At 66.9% G+C, this 18,571-nt stretch overlaps 1 protein-coding gene across 1 annotated transcript; it reads right to left on the bottom strand.

Moving 5' to 3' along the window:
- Positions 1–563: 563 nt before the first annotated feature.
- Positions 564–18,329, bottom strand: LOC121865637 (proline-rich protein 36-like; the record flags this gene model as incomplete). Its single annotated transcript, XM_042365158.1, has 11 exons — positions 18,322–18,329; positions 17,645–17,789; positions 16,985–17,473; positions 16,427–16,685; positions 10,657–11,386; positions 8,944–9,781; positions 4,997–5,725; positions 4,325–4,914; positions 3,102–3,860; positions 2,363–2,829; positions 564–2,086 (listed from the first exon to the last, which is right to left on the bottom strand). Coding segments are annotated over exons 1-11 (6,537 nt in total), but the record flags the coding sequence as incomplete, so codon positions are not given.
- Positions 18,330–18,571: the final 242 nt, after the last annotated feature.

The following is an 18,571-nucleotide window of genomic DNA, read 5'->3' as shown; positions in this document are numbered from 1 at the left end:
GAGTTTTTACCCAAAAGATTGTATAGCTCAATCTAGAATAGATACAGACAGACCCACCTATTTTATCCATCATCTAGGAATTATTCAACTTCGAATAAAAGTGACAAGGAGTGCCGTCTCCTTAACTGGCATTTCTGAGAGTTGAACCACCGGAAACACTGTACTTATGACGAAACTATCTGTGTTCTTGAACAACCGGAGTATAATGACAATAAAGAAAATAGCAGCTCTCTTTATTTGCTTTATAACTTTTTCTGGGGATTAATGTCTCTGTTTACCATGCTGTTCCTAAAAGTATTTCAACAGTACTTTATATTTAAACATGGAAGACGCATAATACTGTGCTACTCCTGAGGTTTCGTGGTAGCTGCTGGAGGCTGGGAGGTGCTCGTGGAGACTGGGTGGTGCTCAGAAAGGGTGGGTAGGCTCCTGAGGTTGGTGCGGTGCACCCCGGGAGGCTGGGTGGTGCCCCTGGAGGTTGCAGCTCTGGAAGCTGGGTGGTGCTCCTGGAGGCTGGGTGGTGCTCCCAGAGGCTGGGTGGTGCCCTGAGGCTGGGGTGGTGCCCCGAGGCTGGGTGGTGCCCCGAGGCTAAATGGTGCTCCCGGAGGCTGCGGGTGCCTTGGAGGCCGGGTGGTGCTCCTGAGGCTGGGTGGTGCCCCCTGAGGCTGCGTGGTGCCCCTGAGGCTGGGTGGTGCCCCTGAGGGGTGGTGCCCCGGAGGCTGGGTAGTGCTCCCTGAGTACAAGGTGGTGCCCAGGAAAGCTGGGTGGTGGCCCCTGGAGGCTGGGAGGTGCCCCCGCAGGCTGCCTTGGTTTTCCTGGAAGCTGGAGGTGCCCCGAGGCCGAGGGTGCCCCTTGGAAGCTGTGTGGTTTCTGAGGTTAGTGGTGCCCCTGAGGCTGGATGATGCCCCCGGAGGCTGGATGGTGCCCAAGGAGTCTGGATGGTGCCCCCAGAGGCTGTGGTGCCTCCCCGGGTTGGGTGGTGCTCCCCCGAGGCTGGCAGCCCTGGAGGCCGGGTGGTTTCCCTGGAGGCTGCCTACCCTGGAAGCTGGGAGGTGCCTGGGAGGCCGGGGGGTGCCCCTTGAGGCTGTGGGCATTTCCCTGAGGCTGGGTGGTGCCCTGAGGTTGTGGGGTGCTTCCCGAAGCTGGGTGGTGTCCCGAGGCTGGGAGGTGCCCTCGCAGGGCTGCCTGGCTTCCTGGAAAGCTGGGAGGTACCGAGGCCGAGGGTGCACCTGAGGCTGTGTGGTTCCCGAGGCTGGATGCTGTCCCCGGAAGCTGGATGATGATTCTGGGCTGGATGGTGCCTGGGCGAGGTTGGGATGGTGCCCCCGAGAAGTACATGTGGTGCCCCGGAGGCTGGGCAGTGCTCTGGAGGCTGGATGGTGCTCCCGAGGCTGGATGGTTTCCTGAGGCTGGAGGCTTCCTGAGGCTGGGGTGATTCCCTGAGGCTGGATGGTGCCCCGAGGCTGGGTGGTTTGAGGCTGGATGGTGCCCCTGAGGCTGGGTAGTGCTCCCGGAGGCTGGGTGGTGCTCCCGGAGGCTGGGTGGTTTCCCCTGAGGCTGGGTGGTTTACCTGAGGTTGACAGATCCAGGAGGTTGGGTGGAGCTCCTGGAGGTTCTGGATGGTGCTCCCCGGAGGATGGATGGTGCCCCTGAGGCTGGATGGTGCCCCCTGGAGGCTGGGTGGTGCCCTGGAGAGAGCCGGGGTAGTGCTCCTGAGGCTGGATGGTGCTCCCGAGGGGCTGATGGTTTCCCTGGAGGCTGGATGGTTTCCTGGAGGCTGGGTGATTCCCTGGAGGCTGGATGGTGCCCCCCGAGGCTAAGTGGTTTCCTGGAGGCTGGATGGTGCCCCCGAGGCTGGGTAGTAGCTCCCTGAGGCTGTAGCTCCTGAGGCTGGGTGGTTTCCCCTGGAGGCTGGGTGGTTTACCTGAGGCTGGATGGTGATCCAGGAGGTTAAGGGAGCTCCTGAGGCTCGGATGGTGTTCCCCGAGGATGGATGGTGCCCCTGAGGCTGGATGGTGCCCCTGAGGCTGGGTGGTGCCCCGGAGGCTGGCAGTGGTGCCCCCGGAGGCTGGATGGTGCCCCGAGGCTGGATGGTGCCCCTGGAGGCTGGTTGCTTAGCTCACGGAGGCTGGATGGTGCCCCCGAGGCTGGGATGGTGCTGCTGGAGGCTGATGGTGCCCCTGGAGGCTGGGGTGGTGCGCCTGAGGCTGGCTGGTGTTCTGGAGCTGATGGTGCTGCTGAGGCTGGATGGTGCTCCAGGAGGCTGGGTGGTGCTGCTGGAGGCTGGATGGTGCTCCTGGAGGGGGCTGTAGGTGGTGCTCCTGGAGGCTGGGAGGTGCTGCCTCGAGTGCCGAGGGTGCACCTTGAGGCTGTGTGGTTTCCTGGGAGGCTGATGGTGCCCCTGAGGCGGGATGATGCCCCGAGGCTGGATGGTGCCCTGAGTAGCTGGATGGTGCCCCGGAGGGGGGGATGATGCCCCGGAGGCTGATGGTGCCCTGAGGCTGGATGGTGCCCCGGAGGCCGGGATGGTGCCCAAGGAGGCTGGGATGGTGCCCCCGGAGGCTGGGTGGTGCCCCTGAGGCTGACAGCCTCTGGAGGCTGGGTGGTGGCTCCTGAGGCTGGGTGCTCCCTGGTAGCGTGGTGCCCTGAGGCTGGATGGTGCCCGGCGAGGTTGGATGGTGCCCCCGAGGCTGGATGGTGCCCCCGGTGGTGTGGGTAGTGCTCCAGAGGCTGATGGTGCCCAAGGAGGCTGGATGGTGCCCCTGGAGGTTGGGTGGTGCCCCCGGTGGCTGGGATGATGCCCCCGATGCTGGATGGTGCCTAAGGAGGCTGGATGGTGCCCCCGGAGGGGCTGGGTGGTGCTCCTGAGGCTGGATGGTGCCCAAGGAGGCTGGATGGTGCCCCGAGTTGGATGGTGCCCCCGGTGGCTGCGGGACGATGCCCCGGAGGCTGGATGGTGACCAAGGAGGCTGGATGGTGCCCCGGAGGCTGGGTGGTGCTCCTGGAGGCTGGGTGGTGCCCCTGGAGGCTGATGGTGCCCAAGGAGGCTGGGAGGTGGTGGCCCCCTGGAGGCTGGATGGTGCCCCGTGGCTGGGTAGTGCCTCCCGAGGCTGGGTGCTCCCGGAGGCTGCGGTGCTCTGGAGGCTGGATGGCTTTTGGAGGCTGTGTGGTTTCCTGAGGCTGCCTGGTTTCCTGGAAGCTGGGAGGTGCCTCGAGGCCGAGGGGGTGTACCCTGAGGCTGTGTGGTTTCCCTGAGTGCTGGATGGTGCCCTGAGGTTGGATGATACCTCCGAGGCTGGATGGTGCGCAAGGAGGCTGGATGTGCCTCTGAGAGTGATGATTTCTCCGAGGCCGGGAATTTGCCCCCGAGGCTGGATGGTGCCCGAGGCTGGGTGGTGCTCCCGAGGCTGTACTTTCTGGAGGCTGGGTGGTTTCCTGATTTTGCTTTGTGCTCCAGGAGGCCAGGCCCTGGAGGCCTGGATGGTGCCCCGGGAGGCTGGATGGTGCCCCCGGAGGCAGGATGGTGCTCCTGAGGCTGGGAGGTGCCCCCTCGAGGCTGAGTGGTACTCCCAGAGGCTGTGTGGGGTTTTCCTGGAAGCTGGATGGTTTTCTGAGGGTGGATGGTGCTCCCGAGGCTGGGTGGTGCTCGAGGCTGGATGGTGCTCCTGGAGGTTGGATGGTGCTCCAGGAGGCTGGGTGGTGCTCCTGGGAGGCTGGGTGGTGTTCCTGAGGGTGGACGGCGCTCCTGGAGGCTGGATGGTGCTCGGAGGCTGGGTGAAGCCCCCGGAGGCTGGATGGTGCCTCGAGGCTTGATGGTGCTGCTGGAGGCTGATGCTGCGCCTGGAGGCTGGGCTGTGCTCCTGGAGGCTGGGTGGTGCTCCTGAGGCTGGGTGGTGCCCAGGGAGGCTGGGTGGTGGTCCCGAGGCTGGATGGTGCCCCCGAGGCTGGATGGTGCTCCTGAGCAGCTGCGGTGCTCCTGGAGGCTGGGGATGCCCCCGAGGCTGGGTGGTGCTCCCGGCGGCTGGGTGGTGCTTCCGGAAGCTGGGTGGTGCTCTGGAGGCTGGATGGTGCTCCTGGAAGCTGGGCTGTGCTCCTGAGTTTGGACTGCTCCTGGAGGTTGGGTGGTGCTCCTGAGGCTGGATGGTGCCTCTGGAGGCTGTGGTGCTCTGGAGGCTGGATGGTGCTCCTGGAAGCTGGGCTGTGCTCCTGGAGGCTGGATGGTGCTCCTGGAGGCTGGGTGGTGCTCCCTGAGGCTGGCTGGTGTTCTCGAAGCTGGATGGTATGCTCCTGAGGTTGGACGGTGCTCCTGGAGGCTGGGTGATGCCTCCTGGAGGCTGGATGGTGCTTCTGAGGCTCATGGTGCCCCTGAGGCTGGATGGTGCCCCCGGGAGACTGGATGGTGCCTGGAGGTTGGGAGATGCCCCCGGAGGCTGAGTGGGTGATTCCCAGAGGCTGTGGGGTTTTCCTCTCGGGAAGCTGGATATTTCCCTGAGGCTGGGTAGTGCCTCGGAGGCTGGATGGTGCTCCAGGAGGCTGGGTGGTGCTTCTGCAGGCTGGGTGGTGTTCCTGGAGGGTGACGGCGCCTCCTGGAGGGTGGATGGTGCTTCCGGAGGCTGATGGTGAGGCTGGAGGCTGGATGGTGCTTCTGAGGCTGGGTGGTACCCCTGAGGCTAGCTGGTGTTCCCGAAGCTGGATGGTGCTGCTGGAGGCTGATGGCAGCTCCTGGAGGCTAGGTGGTGCTCCTGAGGCTGGCTGGTGTTCCTGAGGCTGGATGGTGCCCCTGGAGGCTGCGGTATTCCGAGGCTGGGTGGTGCTCCCGGAGGCTGGGTGGTGCCCCCAGCGGCTGGATGGTGCCTCGGAGGCTGGATGGTGCCCCCGGAGGCTGGATGGTGCTGCTGGAGGCTGATGCTGCTCCTGGAGGCTGGGGTGGTGCTCTCTGGGAGGCTGGGTGGTGTTCCTGGAGGCTGGATGGTGTTCCTGGAAGCTGGATGGTGACCCTGAGGCTGGATGGTTCCTGAAGCGATTGCCCTGGAGGCTGGGTGGTGCTCCCGAGGCTGGATGGTGCTCCGGAGGCTGTGGTGCTCCTGAGGCTGGGTGGTGCCCCCCCCAGCGGCTGGATGGTGCCCTCGGAGGCTGGATAGTGCCCCCGGAGGCTGGATGGTGCTGTTGATATGGATGCTGCCTGGAGGCTGGTGGTGCTCCCTGGAGGCTGGGTGTGGTACCCCGGAGGCTGATGGTGCTCCCTGGAAGCTGGATGGTGCCCCCTCGGAGGCTGATGGTGCCCCAAGCTAAGTGGTGCCCTGAGGTGCTGGATGGTGCCCCCAGAGGCTGGGCAGGCCTCCTGGAGGCTGGGTGGTGCTCCTGGAGGCTGTAGCAGTTCCCGAGGCTGGATGGTGTTCCTGAAGCTGGATGGTGCCCTGAAGGCTGGATGGTACCCCTTGAAGCTGATGGCGCTCCTGGAGGCTGGGTGGTGCTCCCAGCTGGATGGTGTTCTGGGGCTGGGTGGTGCCTCCTGAGGCTGGATGGTGTTCCTGGAAGCTGGGTGTGGTGCTCCTGGATGCTGGAAGGTGTTCTGAAGCTGGGTGGTGCTCCTGAGGCTGGATGCTGCTCCTGGAGGCTGGGTGGTGCTCCTGAGGTTGATGGTGCTCCCGGAGGCTGGGTGGTGCCCCGGAGGCTGGTGGTACTCCCGGAGGCTGGGTGGTGCCTCCCGAGGCTGGATGGTTTGCTGGAGGCTGGATGGTGCTCCTGGAGGCTGGGTGGCAGTTCTCGAGGCTGGGTGGTGCTCCCGAGGCGGGGTGGTGCTCCCGAAGGTTGGGGAGGTGCCCCCGAGGCTGGATGCAGCCCCTGAGGCTGGATGATGCTCCTGAAGGCTGGAGGTGCCCCTGAGGCTGGGTGGTGCTCCCGAGGCTGGGTGGTGCTCCTGAAGGCTGGGAGGTGCCCCTGGAGGTTGGATGGTGCCCTGAGGCTGGATGATGCTCCTGAAGGCTGGGAGGCAGTGCCCTGAGGCTGAGTGGTGCTCCCAGAGGCTGTGAGATTTTCCTGAAGCTGGTTGCTTTTCCTGAGGCTGGGTGGTGCTCCTGGAGGCTGGATGGCTTCCTGGCGGCTGGGTGGTGCTCCTGGCGGCTGGGTGGTGTTCCTGGAGGGATGGTGCTCCTGGCGGCTGGGTGGTGGCTCCCTGAGGCTGGGCTTGGTTCTCCCGGAGGCTGGGTGGTGCCCTCGGAGGCTGGATGCTCCTGGCGGCTGGGTGGTGCTCCCGGAGGCTGGGTGGTGCCCCTCGGAGGCTGGATGGTGCTCCCTGGCGGCTGGGTGGTGCTCCAGGAGGGTGGGTGGTTGTTCCTGGAGGCTGGATGATATTCCTGGAGGGTGGATGGCGCTCTGGAGTGGGTGGATGGTGCTCGGAGGCTGGGCAGGAACTCCCCTGGAGGCTGATGGGTGCTCCTGGCGGCTGGATGGTGCTCCTGAGGTTGGGTGCCCTGGAGGCTGGGTGGTGCCCCCGAGGCTGGATGGTTTTCCTGGAGGCTGAGTGGTGCTCCCGGAGGCTGGGTGGTGCCCTCGGAGGCTGGATGGTGCAACTGGAGGCTGGATGGTGCTCCAGGAGGCTGGGTGGTGCTCCTGGAGGCTGGGTGGTGTTTCAGGAGGGTGGACGGCGCTCCTGGAGGGTGGATGGTGCTCTCGGAGGCTGGGTGAAGCCCCCGGAGGCTGGATGGTGCTCCTAGTGGCTGGGTGTTTTTGCTGGAGGCTGGGGGATGCCCCCGGAGGCTGGGTGGTGCTCTCGGAGGATGGGTGGTGCCCCCGAAGCCTGGGTGGTGCTCCCGGAGGATGGGTGGTGCCCCCGAAGGCTGGATGGTGCTCCTGGAGGCTGGGTGGTGCCCTGAGCTGGGGGATGCGCCCGGAGGCTGGATGGTGCTCCTGGAGGCTGGGTAGTGCTCCCGGAGGCTGGGTGGTGCTCCTGGAGGTTGGCTGGTGTTCGTGGAGGCTGGATTGCGATTCTGGCGGCGGGATGGTGCTCCCGGAGGCTGGGTAGTGCCCCCGGAAGTTGGAAGGTGCTCCTGGAGGGTGGATGAAGCCCCGGGAGGCTGGATGGTGCTCCTGGAGGCTGGGTGGTTTAACTGGAGGCTGGGGGATGCCCCCTGAGGCTTGGTGGTGCTCCAGGAGGCTGGTTGGTGCTCCCGGAGGCTGGATGGTGCCCCGGAGGCCTGGATGGTGCTCCTGGAGGCTGGGTGGTGCTCCTGGAGGCTGGGGATGCCCCGGAGGCTGGGTGGTGCTCCTGGGCTGGGTGGTGCTTCCAGGCTGGGTGGTGCTCTTGTAGGCTGGATGGTGCTCCTGGCGGCTGGGTGGTGCTCCTGGGCTGGGTGGTGCTCCTGGGCTGGATGGTGCTGGAGGCTGGGTGGTGGTCCCGGGCTGGGTGGTGTTCCTGGGCTGGGTGGTGCTCTGGAAGCTGGGTGGGTGCTCCTGGAGGCTGGGTTGTGCTCCTGGAGGCTGGATGGTGCTCCTGGAAGGTGGGTGGGTGCTCCAGGAGGCTGGGAGGTGCGCCTGGATGCTGGGTGGTGCTCCTGGACGCTGGGTGGTGCTTCTGGAGGCAGGGGATGCCCCAGGTGGGTGGTGCTCCCCGGAGGCCGGGTGGTGCTCCCAGGCTGGGTGGTGCTCTTGGGCTGGGTGGTGCTGGAGGCTGGGTGGTGCCCCCGGCAGCTGGATGGTGCCCCTGAGGCCTGGATGATGGTGCCCCGGAGGCTGGATGGTGCCCGGAGGCTGGATGGTGCTGCTGGAGGCTGGATGGTGCTCCTGGAGTCTTGGTGGTGCTCCTGGAGGCTGGCTGGTGTTCTTTGAAGCTGGATGGCGCTCCTGGAGGCTGGGTGGTGCTCAGGAGGCTGGGTGGTGCCCCAGGCTGGATGGTGCTCCTGGAGGCCGGATGGTGCTCCTGGAGGCTGGGTGGTGCTCCTGGAGGCTGGATGGTGCTCCTGGGCTGGGTGGTACTCCAGGCTGGGTGGTGCCCCCGGAGGCTGGATGGTGCTCCTGGAGGGTGGATGGTTCTCCCGGAGCCTGGGTAAAGCCCCCGGAGGAAAGATGGTGCTCCTGGAGGCTGGGTGGTGCTCCTGGAGGCTGGGTGGTGCTCCTGGAGGCTGGGTTGGAGGGTGGATGGTGCTCCCGGAGCCTGGGTAAAGCCCCCGGAGGAAAGATGGTGCTCCTGGAGGATGGGTTGTGCTTCCGGAGGCTGGGTTGTGCTCCCGGAGGCTGGGAGGTGCCCCCGGAGGCTGGGTGGTGCTCGAGGAGGCTGGGTGGTGCTCCTGGAGGCTGGCTGGTGTTCCTGGAGGCTGGATGGCGCTCCTGGAGGCTGGATGGTAGGGAGGCTGGATGGTGCCCCGGAGGCTCGATGCAGCCTCTGGGCTGGAAGGTGCCCAGGCTGGATGGTGCCCGGAGGCTGGGTGGTGCTCCCTGAGGCTGGTGGTTTCCTGGAGGCTGGGTGGTTTCCTGGAGGCTGGATGGTGCTCCAGGAGGCTGGGTGGGCTCCTGGAGGCTCGATGGTGCCCCAGGCTGCATGTGGTGCCCGGAGGCTGGATGGTGTCCTGGTGGGTGGTGCTCCCAGGTGGGTGTGGTGCTCCCAGGCTGGGTGGTGCCCCCAGCGGCTGGATGGTGCCCTCGGAGGCTGGATGGTGCCCCCGGAGGCTGGATGTGGTGCTGCTGGAGGCTGGATGCTCCTGGAGGCTGGGTGGTGCTCCTGGAGGCTGGGTGTGTTCCCGGAGGCTGGATGGTGTTCCTGGAAGCTGGATGGTGCCCCAGGAGGCTGGATGGTGTTCCTGGAGGCTGGATGGCGCTCCCTGGAGGCTGGGTGGTGCTTCCGGAGGCTGGGTGGTGCTCCTAGAGGCTGGGTGGTGCTCCAGAGCTGGGTGGTGCTCCTGGAGGCTGGATGGTTTCCCCTAGGCTGTGTGGTTTCCCTGAGGCTGCCTGGTTTCCTGGGCTGGGGGGTGCCCCGGAGGCCGAGGTGCCTTGAGGCTGTGGTTTCCCTGGGCTGGATGGTGCCCCGGAGGCTGGATGATGCCCATGGAGGCTGGATGGTGCCCAAGGAGGCTGGATGGTGCCCCGGAGGTGGCTGGTGCCCCCGGAGGCTGGGTGGTCTCCCAGGCTGGAGGTGCTCCCGGAGGCTGGGGGGTGCTCCTGGAGGCTGGATGGGTTTCCCTGGAGGCTGTGTGGTTTCCCTAGAGGCTGCCTGGTTTCCCTGGAAGCTGGGAGGTGCCCCCAGAGGCCGAGGGTGCACCTTGAGGCTGTGTGGTTTCCTTGAGGGCTGGATGTGGTGCCCCGGAGGCATGGATGATGCCCAGGAGGCTGGATGGTGCCCAAGGAGGCTGGATGGTGCCCCAGGCTCGATGGAGCCTCACGAGGCTGGGAAGTTGCCCCGGAGGCTGGATGGTGCCCGCCGGAGGCTGGGTGTGCTCCTGGAGGCTGGATGGTTTCTTGAGGCTGTGTGGTTTCCTGGGGCTGCCTGGTTTCCTGGAGCTGGGAGGTGCCCAGGAGGCCGAGGTGCACCTTGAGGCTGTGTGGTTTCCTGGGCTGGATGGTGCCCCGGAGTGGATATGGAGGCTGGATGGTGCCCGGAGGCTGGATGGTGCCCGGAGGCGCCTCCGGGCCGAAGGATGCCCCCAGGCTGGATGGTGCCCGCCGGAGGCTGGGTGCGGTGCTCCCGGAGGCTGGGTGAGTTTCCTGGAGGCTGGGTGGTTTCCCTGCATTCTGGATGGTGCTCAGGAGGCTGGGGTGGAGCTCCTGGAGGCTCGATGGTGCCCCCAGGCTGGATGGTGCCCCCGGAGGCTGGATGGTGCTCCTGGAGGCTGGGAGGTGCTCCGGAGGCTGGGTGGTGCTCCCAGAGGCTATGGGGTTTCCTGGAAGCTGGATGGTTTTCCTGGAGGCTGGGTGGTGCTCCCGGAGGCTGGGTGGTGCCTCCCAGGCTGGATGGTGCAACTGGAGGCTGGATGGTGCTCAGGAGCTGGGTGGGCTCCTGGAGGCTGGTGGTGTTTCAGGGAGGTGGACGGCGCTCCTGGAGGTGGATGGTGCTCTCGGAGGCTGGGTGAGCCCCGGAGGCTGGATGGTGCTCCTATTGGCTGGAGTGTTTTTGCTGGAGGCTGGGGATGCCCCGAGGCTGGGTGGTGCTCTCGGAGGATGGGTGGTTCCCCTGAAGCCTGGGTGGTGCTCCCGGAGGATGGGTGGGTGCCCCCAGGCTGGATGTGGTGCTCCTGGAGGCTGGTTGGTGCTCCTGGAGGCTGGGTGGTGCTCAGGCTGGGTGATGCTCCGGAGGCTGGGTGGTGCCCCCAGCGCTGGATGGTGCCCCCAGGCTGGATGGTGCCCCAGGCTGGATGGTGTTGCTGGAGGCTGGATGCTGCCCCTGGAGGCTGGGTGGTTTGGCTGTGGGCTGGGGATTCTCGGAGGCTCGTGGTGCTCCAGGAGGCTGGGTGGTGCTCAGAGGCTGGATGGTGCCCCAGGGCTGGATGGTGCTCCCAGGCTGGTGGTGCTCCTGGAGGCTGGGTGGTGCCCAGGCTGGGTGGTGCTCCAGGAGGCTGGGTGGTTCTTCCAGGGCTGGGTGGTGCTCCTGGAGGCTGGGTGCTCCTGGAGGCTGGGTGGTGCTCCTGGGCTGATGGTTTCCTGGAGGCTGTGTGGTTTCGGCCTCACTGGGCTGGGGAGGTGCCCCGGCCGGGTGCACCTTGGGCTGGTTTCCTGGAGGCTGGATGGGTGCCCCGAGGCTGGATGATGCCCATGGAGGCTGGATGGTGCCCAGGAGGCTGGATGGTGCCCCGGAACTGGCTGGTGCCCGGTGCTGGGTAGTGCTCCGGGGCTGGGTGCTCCCAGGCTGGGGGGTGCTCCTGGAGGCTGGATGGTTCCTGGAGGCTGTGTGGTTTCCCTGGAGGCTGCCGGGTTTCCTGGGCTGGGGTGCCCGGCCCTGAGGCTGTGTGGTTTCCTTGAGGCTGGATGGTGCCCCAGGCTGGATGATGCCGGGCTGGATGGTGCAGGAGGCTGGATGGTGCCCGGCTCAGGTGATGGGCCTCCCGGAGGCTGGAAAGGTGCCCGGAGGCTGGATGGTGCCGCCGGAGCTGGGTGGTCTCCTGGAGCTGGATGGTTTCTTTGGTGGTGGGGGCTCTGGTTTCCTGGGCTGGGGTTGGAGGCCGAGGGTGCACCTGTGAGGCTGTGGTTTCCTGGGCTGGATGGGCCCTGGCCCTGGATGATGCTGAGGCTGGATGGTGCCCAGGGAGGCTGGGTGGTGCCCCGGAGGCTGAGTGGGCCTCCGGAGGCTGGAAGGTGCCCAGGCTGGATGGGCGGAGGCTGGGTGCTCCCGAGGCTGGGTGGTTCCTGGGCTGGTGGTTTCCTGGTTCTGGATGGTGCTCCAGGAGGCTGGGTGGAGCTCCTGGAGGCTGGATGGTGCCCCGGAGGCTGGATGGTGCCCCAGGCTGGATGGTGCTCCTGGAGGCTCGGAGGTGCCTCCGGAGGCTGGGTAGTGCTCCCAGAGCCTTGGGGTTTTCCTGGAGCTGGATGGTTTTCCTGGAGGCTGGGTGGTGCTCCAGGCTGGGTGGTGGTGCCCTCGAGGCTGGATGGTGCTCCTGGGCTGGATGGTGCTCCAGGAGGCTGGGTGGTGCTCCTGGAGGCTGGGTGGTGTTTCAGGAGGGTGGACGCGCTCCTGGAGGTGGATGGTGCTCTCGGAGGCTGGGTGCAGTGCCCCGGAGGCTGGATGGTGCTCCTATGGCTGGGTGTTTGCTGGAGGCTGGGATGCCCCGGGGTGGGGGTGGTGCTCTCGGAGGATGGGTGGTTCCCCGAGGCTGGGTGGTGCTCCCGGAGGATGGGTGGTGCCCCAGGCTGGATGGTGCTCCTGGGCTGGGTGGTGCTCCAGGAGGCTGGGTGGTGCTCCCGGAGGCTGGGTGGTGCTCCTGGAGGCTGGGTGGTGCCCCCGGCTGGATGGTGCTCGGAGGCTGGATGGTGCTTGGAGTGGATGGTGTCGCTGGGCTGGATGCTGCACCTGGAGGCTGGGTGGTTTGGCTGGAGGCTGGGGATGCCCCGGAGGCGTCGTGGTGCTCAGGCTGGGTGGTGCTCGGAGGCTGGATGGTGCCCCGGAGGCTGGATGGTGCTCCTGGAGGCTGGGTGGTGCTCCTGGAGGCTGGGGATGCCCCGGAGGCTGGGTGGTGCTCCCGGAGGCTGGGTGGTTCTTCCGGAAGCTGGGTGGTGCTCCTGGAGGCTGGGTGGTGCTCCTGGAGGCTGGGTGTGGTGCTCCTGGAGGCTGGGTGGTGCTCTAGAGGCTGGATGGTGCTTCTGGAGGCTGGTGGTGGTCTCGGAGGCTGGGTGGTGTTCCTGGAGGCTGGGTGGTGCTCCTGGAAGCTGGGTTGTGCTCCTGGAGGCTGGATGGTGCTCCTGGAGGCTGGGTGGTGCTCCAGCAGGCTGGGTGGTGCTCTGTGGAGGCTGGGTGGTGCTCCTGGATGCTGGGTGGTGCTTTTGGAGGCTGGGGGATGCCCCCGGGGCTGGTGGTGCTCCAGGCCGGGTGGTGCTCCAGAGCTGGGTGGTGCTCTTGGGCTGGGTGGTGCTGCCGGAGGCTGGGTGGTGCCCCGGCTGGATGGTGCCTGGAGGCTGGATGGTGCCCCTGGCTGGGTGGTGCTGAGGCTGGATGGTGCCCCGGAGGCTGGTGGTGCTCCCGGAGGCTGGGGTGTCCGGAGGCTGGGTGGTGCTCCCGGAGGCTGGGTGGTGGGTGCCCGGAGGCTGGGTGGTGCTCCTGGAGGCTGGGTGGTGCTCCTGGAGGCTGGATGGTGCTCCTGGGCTGGGTGGTGCTCCGGAGGCTGGGTGGTGCCCTGGGCTGGGTGGTTTGCCTGGAGGCTGGGTGGTGCTCGGAGGCTGGGTGGTGCCCCCGGAGCTGGATGGTGCTCTGGAGGCTGGGGGTGCTCCTGGAGGCTGGGTGGTGCTCCTGGAGGCTGGTGTGGGGCTGGGTGGGCTCGGAGGCTGGTGGTGCTTGGGAGGTGGTGGTGCTCCTGGAGGCTGGGTGGTGCCCCGGAGGCTGGATGTGGTGCTCCTGGAGGCTGGATGGTGCTCCTGGAGGCTGGGTGGTGCTCCTGGGTGGTGGTGCCTGGAGGCTGGGTGGTGCTCCGAGGTGTGGGGAGGCTGGTGGTGCTCCTGGAGGCTGGGTGGTGCTCCTGGAGGCTGGGTGGTGCTCTCGGAGGCTGGGTGGTGCTCCTGGGCTGGGTGGTGCTCTGGAGGGGTGGCTCCGGAGGCTGGGTGGTGCTCCTGGAGGCTGGGTGGTTGGAGGCTGGGTGGTGCTCGAACTGGGTGGTGCCCGGAGCTGGGTTGCTCCTGGAGGCTGGATGGTGCTCCTGGGCTGGGTGGTGCTCGGAGGAGGCTGGTGGTGCTCTCGGAGGCTGGGTGGTGCTCCTGGAGCTGGTGGTGCTTGCTGGCGGAGGCTGGGTGGTGCTCCCGGAGGCTGGGTGGTGCTCTGGGCTGGGTGGTGCTCCCGGAGGCTGGGTGGTGCCCCGGCTGGTGGTGCCCCGGAGGTGGGTGGTGCTGGAGGCTGGGTGGTGCCGGTGTGCCTGGAGGCTGGTGGTGCTCCCGGAGGCTGGGTGGTGCTCCTGAGGCTGGGTGGTTTCCTCGAGGCTGGTGGTGTCCTGGAGGCTGGTGGTGCTCCTGGAGGCTGGGTGGTGCCTCGGAGGCTGGGTGGTCCTTGGAGGCTGGGTGGTGCCCCGGAGGCTGGATGGTGCCCCTGGAGGCTGGGTGGTGCTCCCGGAGGCTGGGTGTGCTCCCGGAGGCTGGGTGGTGCCCCGGAGGCTGGATGGTGCTCCTGGGGCTGGGTGGTGCTCCTGGAGGCTGGTGGTGCTCCTGGAGGCTGGATGGTGCTCCTGGGCTGGGTGGGTGCTCCCGGAGCTGGATGTGGTGCTCCCGGAGGCTGGGTGGTGCTCCCGGAGGCTGGGTGGTGCCCCCGGAGGCTGGATGGTGCTCCTGGAGGCTGGATGGTGCTCCTGGAGGCTGGGTGGTGCTCCTGGAGGCTGGATGGTGCTCCTGGAGGCTGGGTGGTGCTCCCGGAGGCTGGGTGGTGCCCTCCCGGAGGCTGGATGGTGCTCGGAGGCTGGATGGTGCTCCCTGGGCTGGGTGGGTGCCCCGGAGGCTGGATGGGTGCCCACGGAGGCTGAGTGGTGCTCCCGGAGGCCTGAGTGGTGTTCCTGGAGGCTGGGTGGTGCTCCTGGAGGCTGGGTGGGTGCTCCCGGAGGCTGGGTGTAGCGGGTGCCCAGGCCTGGGTGGTGCTCCTGGAGGCTGGAGTGTGGTGCTCCGGAAACAGGTGGTGTTCCGGAGGCTGGGTGAGATTGCTCCTGGGCTGGGTGAGGGTGCTCCCGGAGGCTGGGTGGTGCCCCGGAGCTGGGTGGTGGTGCTCCTGGAGGCTGGGTGGTGCTCCTGGAGGCTGGGTGGTGCTCCCGGGAGGCTGGGTGGGTGCCCCGGAGGCTGGGTGGTGCTCCAGGCTGGGTGGTGCTCCTGGAGGCTGGGTGGTGCTCCTGGAGGCTGGGTGGGTGCCCCGGAGGCTGGGTGTGGTGCTCCTGGAGGCTGGGTGGTGCTCTCCCGGAGGCTGGGTGGGTGTTCGGAGGCTGGGTGGGGTGCTCTCCTGGAAGCTGGGTGGCGCTCCTGGAGACACAGGTGAATTAACTCCTGGAGGCTGGGTGGTGCTCCTGGAGGCTGGGTGGTGCTCCCGGGGGCTGGGTGGTCCCGGAGCTGGGTGTGGTGCTCCTGCAGGCTGGGTGATGTGAATTGCCCGGAGGCTGGATGGTGCTCCTGGAGGCTGGGTGGTGCCCGCGGGCTGGATGGTGCCCTGGAGGCTGGGTGGTGCTCCTGGAGGCTGGGTGGGTGCCCCGGAGGGGCTGGATGGTGCTCCTGGAGGCTGGAGTGGTGCCCCAGGAGGCTGGATGGTACCCTGGAGAGCTGGATGGTGCTCCTGGAGGCTGGGTGGGTGCCCCGGAGGCTGGATGGTGCCCCTGGGCCTGGGTGGTGCTCCTGGAGGCTGGTGGTGCTCCTGGAGGCTGGGTGGTGCTCAGGGCTGGGTGGTGCCCCGGAGGCTGGATGTGGTGCCCCTGGAGCTGGGTGGTGCTCCTGGAGGCTGGGTGGTGCTCCTGGAGGCTGGGTGGTGCTCCCGGAGGCTCAGTGGTGCTCCCGGAGTGTGGGTGGTGCTCCTGGAGGCTGGAGTGGTGCTCCCTGGAGGCTGGGTGAATTACTCCCGGAGGCTCGGTGGTGCTCCTGGAGGCTGGGTGTGAACTCCTGGAGGCTGGATGGTGCTCCTCGAGGCTGGGTGATGCTCGGAGGCTGGGTGGTGCTCCTGGAGGCTGGGTGAATTGCTCCCGGAGGCTGGGTGGTGCTCCTGGAGGCTGGAGTGGTGCTCCTGGAGGCTGGGTGGTGCTCCTGGAGGCTGGGTGGTGCTCCCTGGGAGGCTGGGTGGTGCTCCTGGAGGCTGGGTGATGCTCCCGGAGGCTGGGTGACCTCCTGGAGGAGGCCTGGGTGGCAATTGCTCCCAGGCTGGGTAGTGCTCCTGGAGGCTGGGTGGTGCTCCCGGAGGCTGGGTAGATTGCTCTGGAGGCTGGGTGAGGGTGCTCCTGGAGGCTGGTGGTGCTCCTGGAGGCTGGATGGTGCTCCTGGAGGCTGGGTGGTACTCCCCGGAGAGAGGCTGGGTGAGTGCTCCCTGGGGAGGCTGGGTAGGGTGCTCAGAGGCTGGGTGGTGCTCCTGGGAGGCTGGGTGGGTGCTCCTGGAGGCTGGGTGGTGCTCCTGGAGGCTGGGTGGTGCTCCTGGAGGCTGGGTGTGGTGCTCTGGGAGGCTGGGTGGTGCTCCTGGGCTGGGTGGTGCTCCTGGAGACTGGGTGTGGTGTTCACGGGAGCTGGGTGGTGTTCCTGAGCTGGGTGGTGCTCCTGGAAGCTGGGTGGTGCTCCTGGAGGCTGGGTGTGAATTGCTCACGACTGGGTGGGCTCCTGGAGGCTGGGTGGTGCTCCCGGAGGCTGGGTGAGATTGCTCCTGGGCTGGGTGGTGCTCCCTGGAGGCTGGGTGGGTGCTCCCAGGCAGGGTAGGGTGCTCCCTGGAGGCTGGGTGGTGCTCCTGGAGGCTGGGTGGTGCTCCCGGAGGCTGGGTGGTGCTCCTGGAGGCTGGGTGGTGCTCCCGGAGCTGGGTGGTGCTCCTGGAGGCTGGGTGCGCTCCTGGAGGCTGGGTGGTGCTCCTGGAGGCTGGGTGGTACTCACACACCAGGGGCTGGGTGGTGCTCCTGGAGGCTGGGTGGTGGTACTCCTGGAGCTGGGTGAGGGTGTCCCGGAGGCTCGGTGGTGCCCTCGGGCTGGGTGGTGCTCCCGGAGGCTGGGTGGTGCTCCTGGAGGCTGGGTGGGTGCTCCTGGAGGCTGGGTGCTCCTGGAGGCTGGGTGTGAGGTACTCCTGGAGGCTGGGTGAATTGCTCACCGGAGGGCTGGGTGGTACTCCTGGAGGCTGGGTGAGATTGCTCCCGGAGGCTCGGTGGTGCCCCGGAGGCTGGGTGAGGTGGCGCTGGAGGCTGGGTGGGTACTCCCTGGAGGGCTGGGTGTGGTGGCCCTGGAGGCTGGGTGGGTGGCCCTGGAGGCTCGGTGGGCACTCCTGGAGGCTGGGTGGTGGCCCTGGGCTCGGTGAGATTGCTCCTGGAGGCTGGGTGGTGGCCTGGAGGCTGGGTGGTGGCTCCCGGAGGCTGGGTTGTGGCCCTGGAGGCTCGGTGGTGCTACTGGAGGCTGGGTGGGTGCCCCTGGAGGCTGGGTGGTGGTAGCCCTGGAGGCTGGGTGGGGCTCCTGGAGGCTGGGTGGTGCTCCGGAGAGGCTGGATGGTGCCCCTGGAGGCTGGGTGGTGCTCCCGGAGGCTGGGTGGTGGCCCCTGGAGGCTCGGTGGTGCTACTGGAGGCTGGGTGTGGTGCTCTGCTGGAGGCTGGGTGGGTGGCCTGGGCTGGGTGGTGCTCCCGGAGGCTGGGTGGTGCCCCCGGAGGCTGGATGGTGCCCTGGAGCTGGGTGGTGCTCCCGGAGGCTCAGTGGTGCTCCCGGAGGACTGGGTGGTGCTCGGAGGCTTTCGGTGGTGCTCCCGGAGGACTGGGTGGTGCTCCCGGAGGACTGGGTGGTGCTCCTGGATTCTGGGTGGTGCCCCGGGTTGGAGTGGTGCCCCGGAGGCTGGATGGTGCCCCTGGGCTGGGTGGTGCTCGGAGGCTCGATTGGTGCTCCCGGAGGACTGGGTGGTGCCTGGGCTCCGGTGGTGCTCGGAGGGACTGGGTGGTGCTCCTGGATTCTGGGTGGTGCCCCGAGGTTGGGTGTAGTGCTGGACAGGTGGTGCTCCTGGAAACTGCGTGGTGCTCCTGGAAACTGAGTGGTGCCCCGGAGTGTGTGGTTTTCCTGGAGCTAGATGGTTTCCCTCGAGGTTGCCTGGTTTCCCTGGAGGCTGGGTGTTCCCGGAGGCTGGGTGGTGCCCACGGAGGCTGGATGGGTGCCCCGGAGGCTGGGTGAGATTGCTCCTGGAGGCTGGGTGGTGCTCCTGGAGGTTGGGTGGTGCCCCTGGAGGCTGGGTGGTGCTCCTGGAAACTGGGTGGTGCTCCTGGAAACTGAGTGGTGCCCCGGAGGCTGTGTGGTTTTCCTGGAAGCTAGATATATGGTTTCCCCTGGAGGTTGCCTGGTTTCCCTGGAGGCTGGATGGTGCTCCCGGAAGCTGGATGGGTGCCACGGAGGCTGGATGGTGCTTCCTGGAGGCTGGAGTGGTTACTCCTGGAGGCTGGGTGAGATTGCTCCCTGGAGGCTGGATATGGTGCCCCTGGAGGCTGGATGAATTGCCAGGAGGCTGGGTGGTGCTCCTGGAGCTGGATGGGTGCCCCGGAGGCTGGATGGTGCCCCTGGAGGCTGGGTGTGGTGCTCCTGGAGGCTGGGTGGTGCTCCTGGGCTGGGTGGGGCACTCCTGGAGGCTGGGTGGTGCTCCTGGAGGCTGGGTGGTGCCCTATGGAGGCTGGTGTGGTGCCCCGGAGGCTAGGTGTGGTGCTCCTGGAGGCTGGATGGTGCCCCGGAGGCTGGGTGTGGTGCTCCTGGAGGCTGGGTGGCAGGTGCTCCTGGAGGCTGGATGGTTGCGGCTTCACTGGAAACACACCAGCAGAGACACGAGGAATGTCCTTACCTCCCCATGTGTCTGTCTTACCTCCCCATGTGTATGTGTTTACTCCCCATGTGTGTGCTTACCTCCCCACGTGTATGTTTACTCCCCATGTGTCTGTCTTGCCTCCCATTAATGTGTTTACTCCCCCATGTGTCTGTCTTACCTCCCCATGTGTCTGTCTTTTCCTCCCCATGTGTCTGCCTTACCTCCCCATGTCGCAGTAATTTACTCCCCATCTGTCTGTATTACCTCCCCATGTGTCTGTCTTTTCCTACCCATGTGTCTAATCTTACCTCCCCATGTGTCTTTCTTGCTCCCCATATGTCTGTCTTACCTCCCCATGTGTATGTGTTACTCCCCCATGTGTCTCTTACCTCCCCATGTGTATGTGTTACTCCCCCATGTCTGTCTTACCTCCCCATGTGTATGCTTACCTCCCCACGTGTATGTTTTACT

Source organism: Homarus americanus, unplaced genomic scaffold (genome assembly GCF_018991925.1).
Source record: "Homarus americanus isolate GMGI-L3 unplaced genomic scaffold, GMGI_Hamer_2.0 scaffold35402, whole genome shotgun sequence".
NCBI classification, from domain to species: domain Eukaryota; kingdom Metazoa; phylum Arthropoda; class Malacostraca; order Decapoda; family Nephropidae; genus Homarus; species Homarus americanus.
The sequence above is the reverse complement of the archived record's forward strand: the minus strand, read 5'-3'. Positions and strand labels throughout refer to the sequence as shown.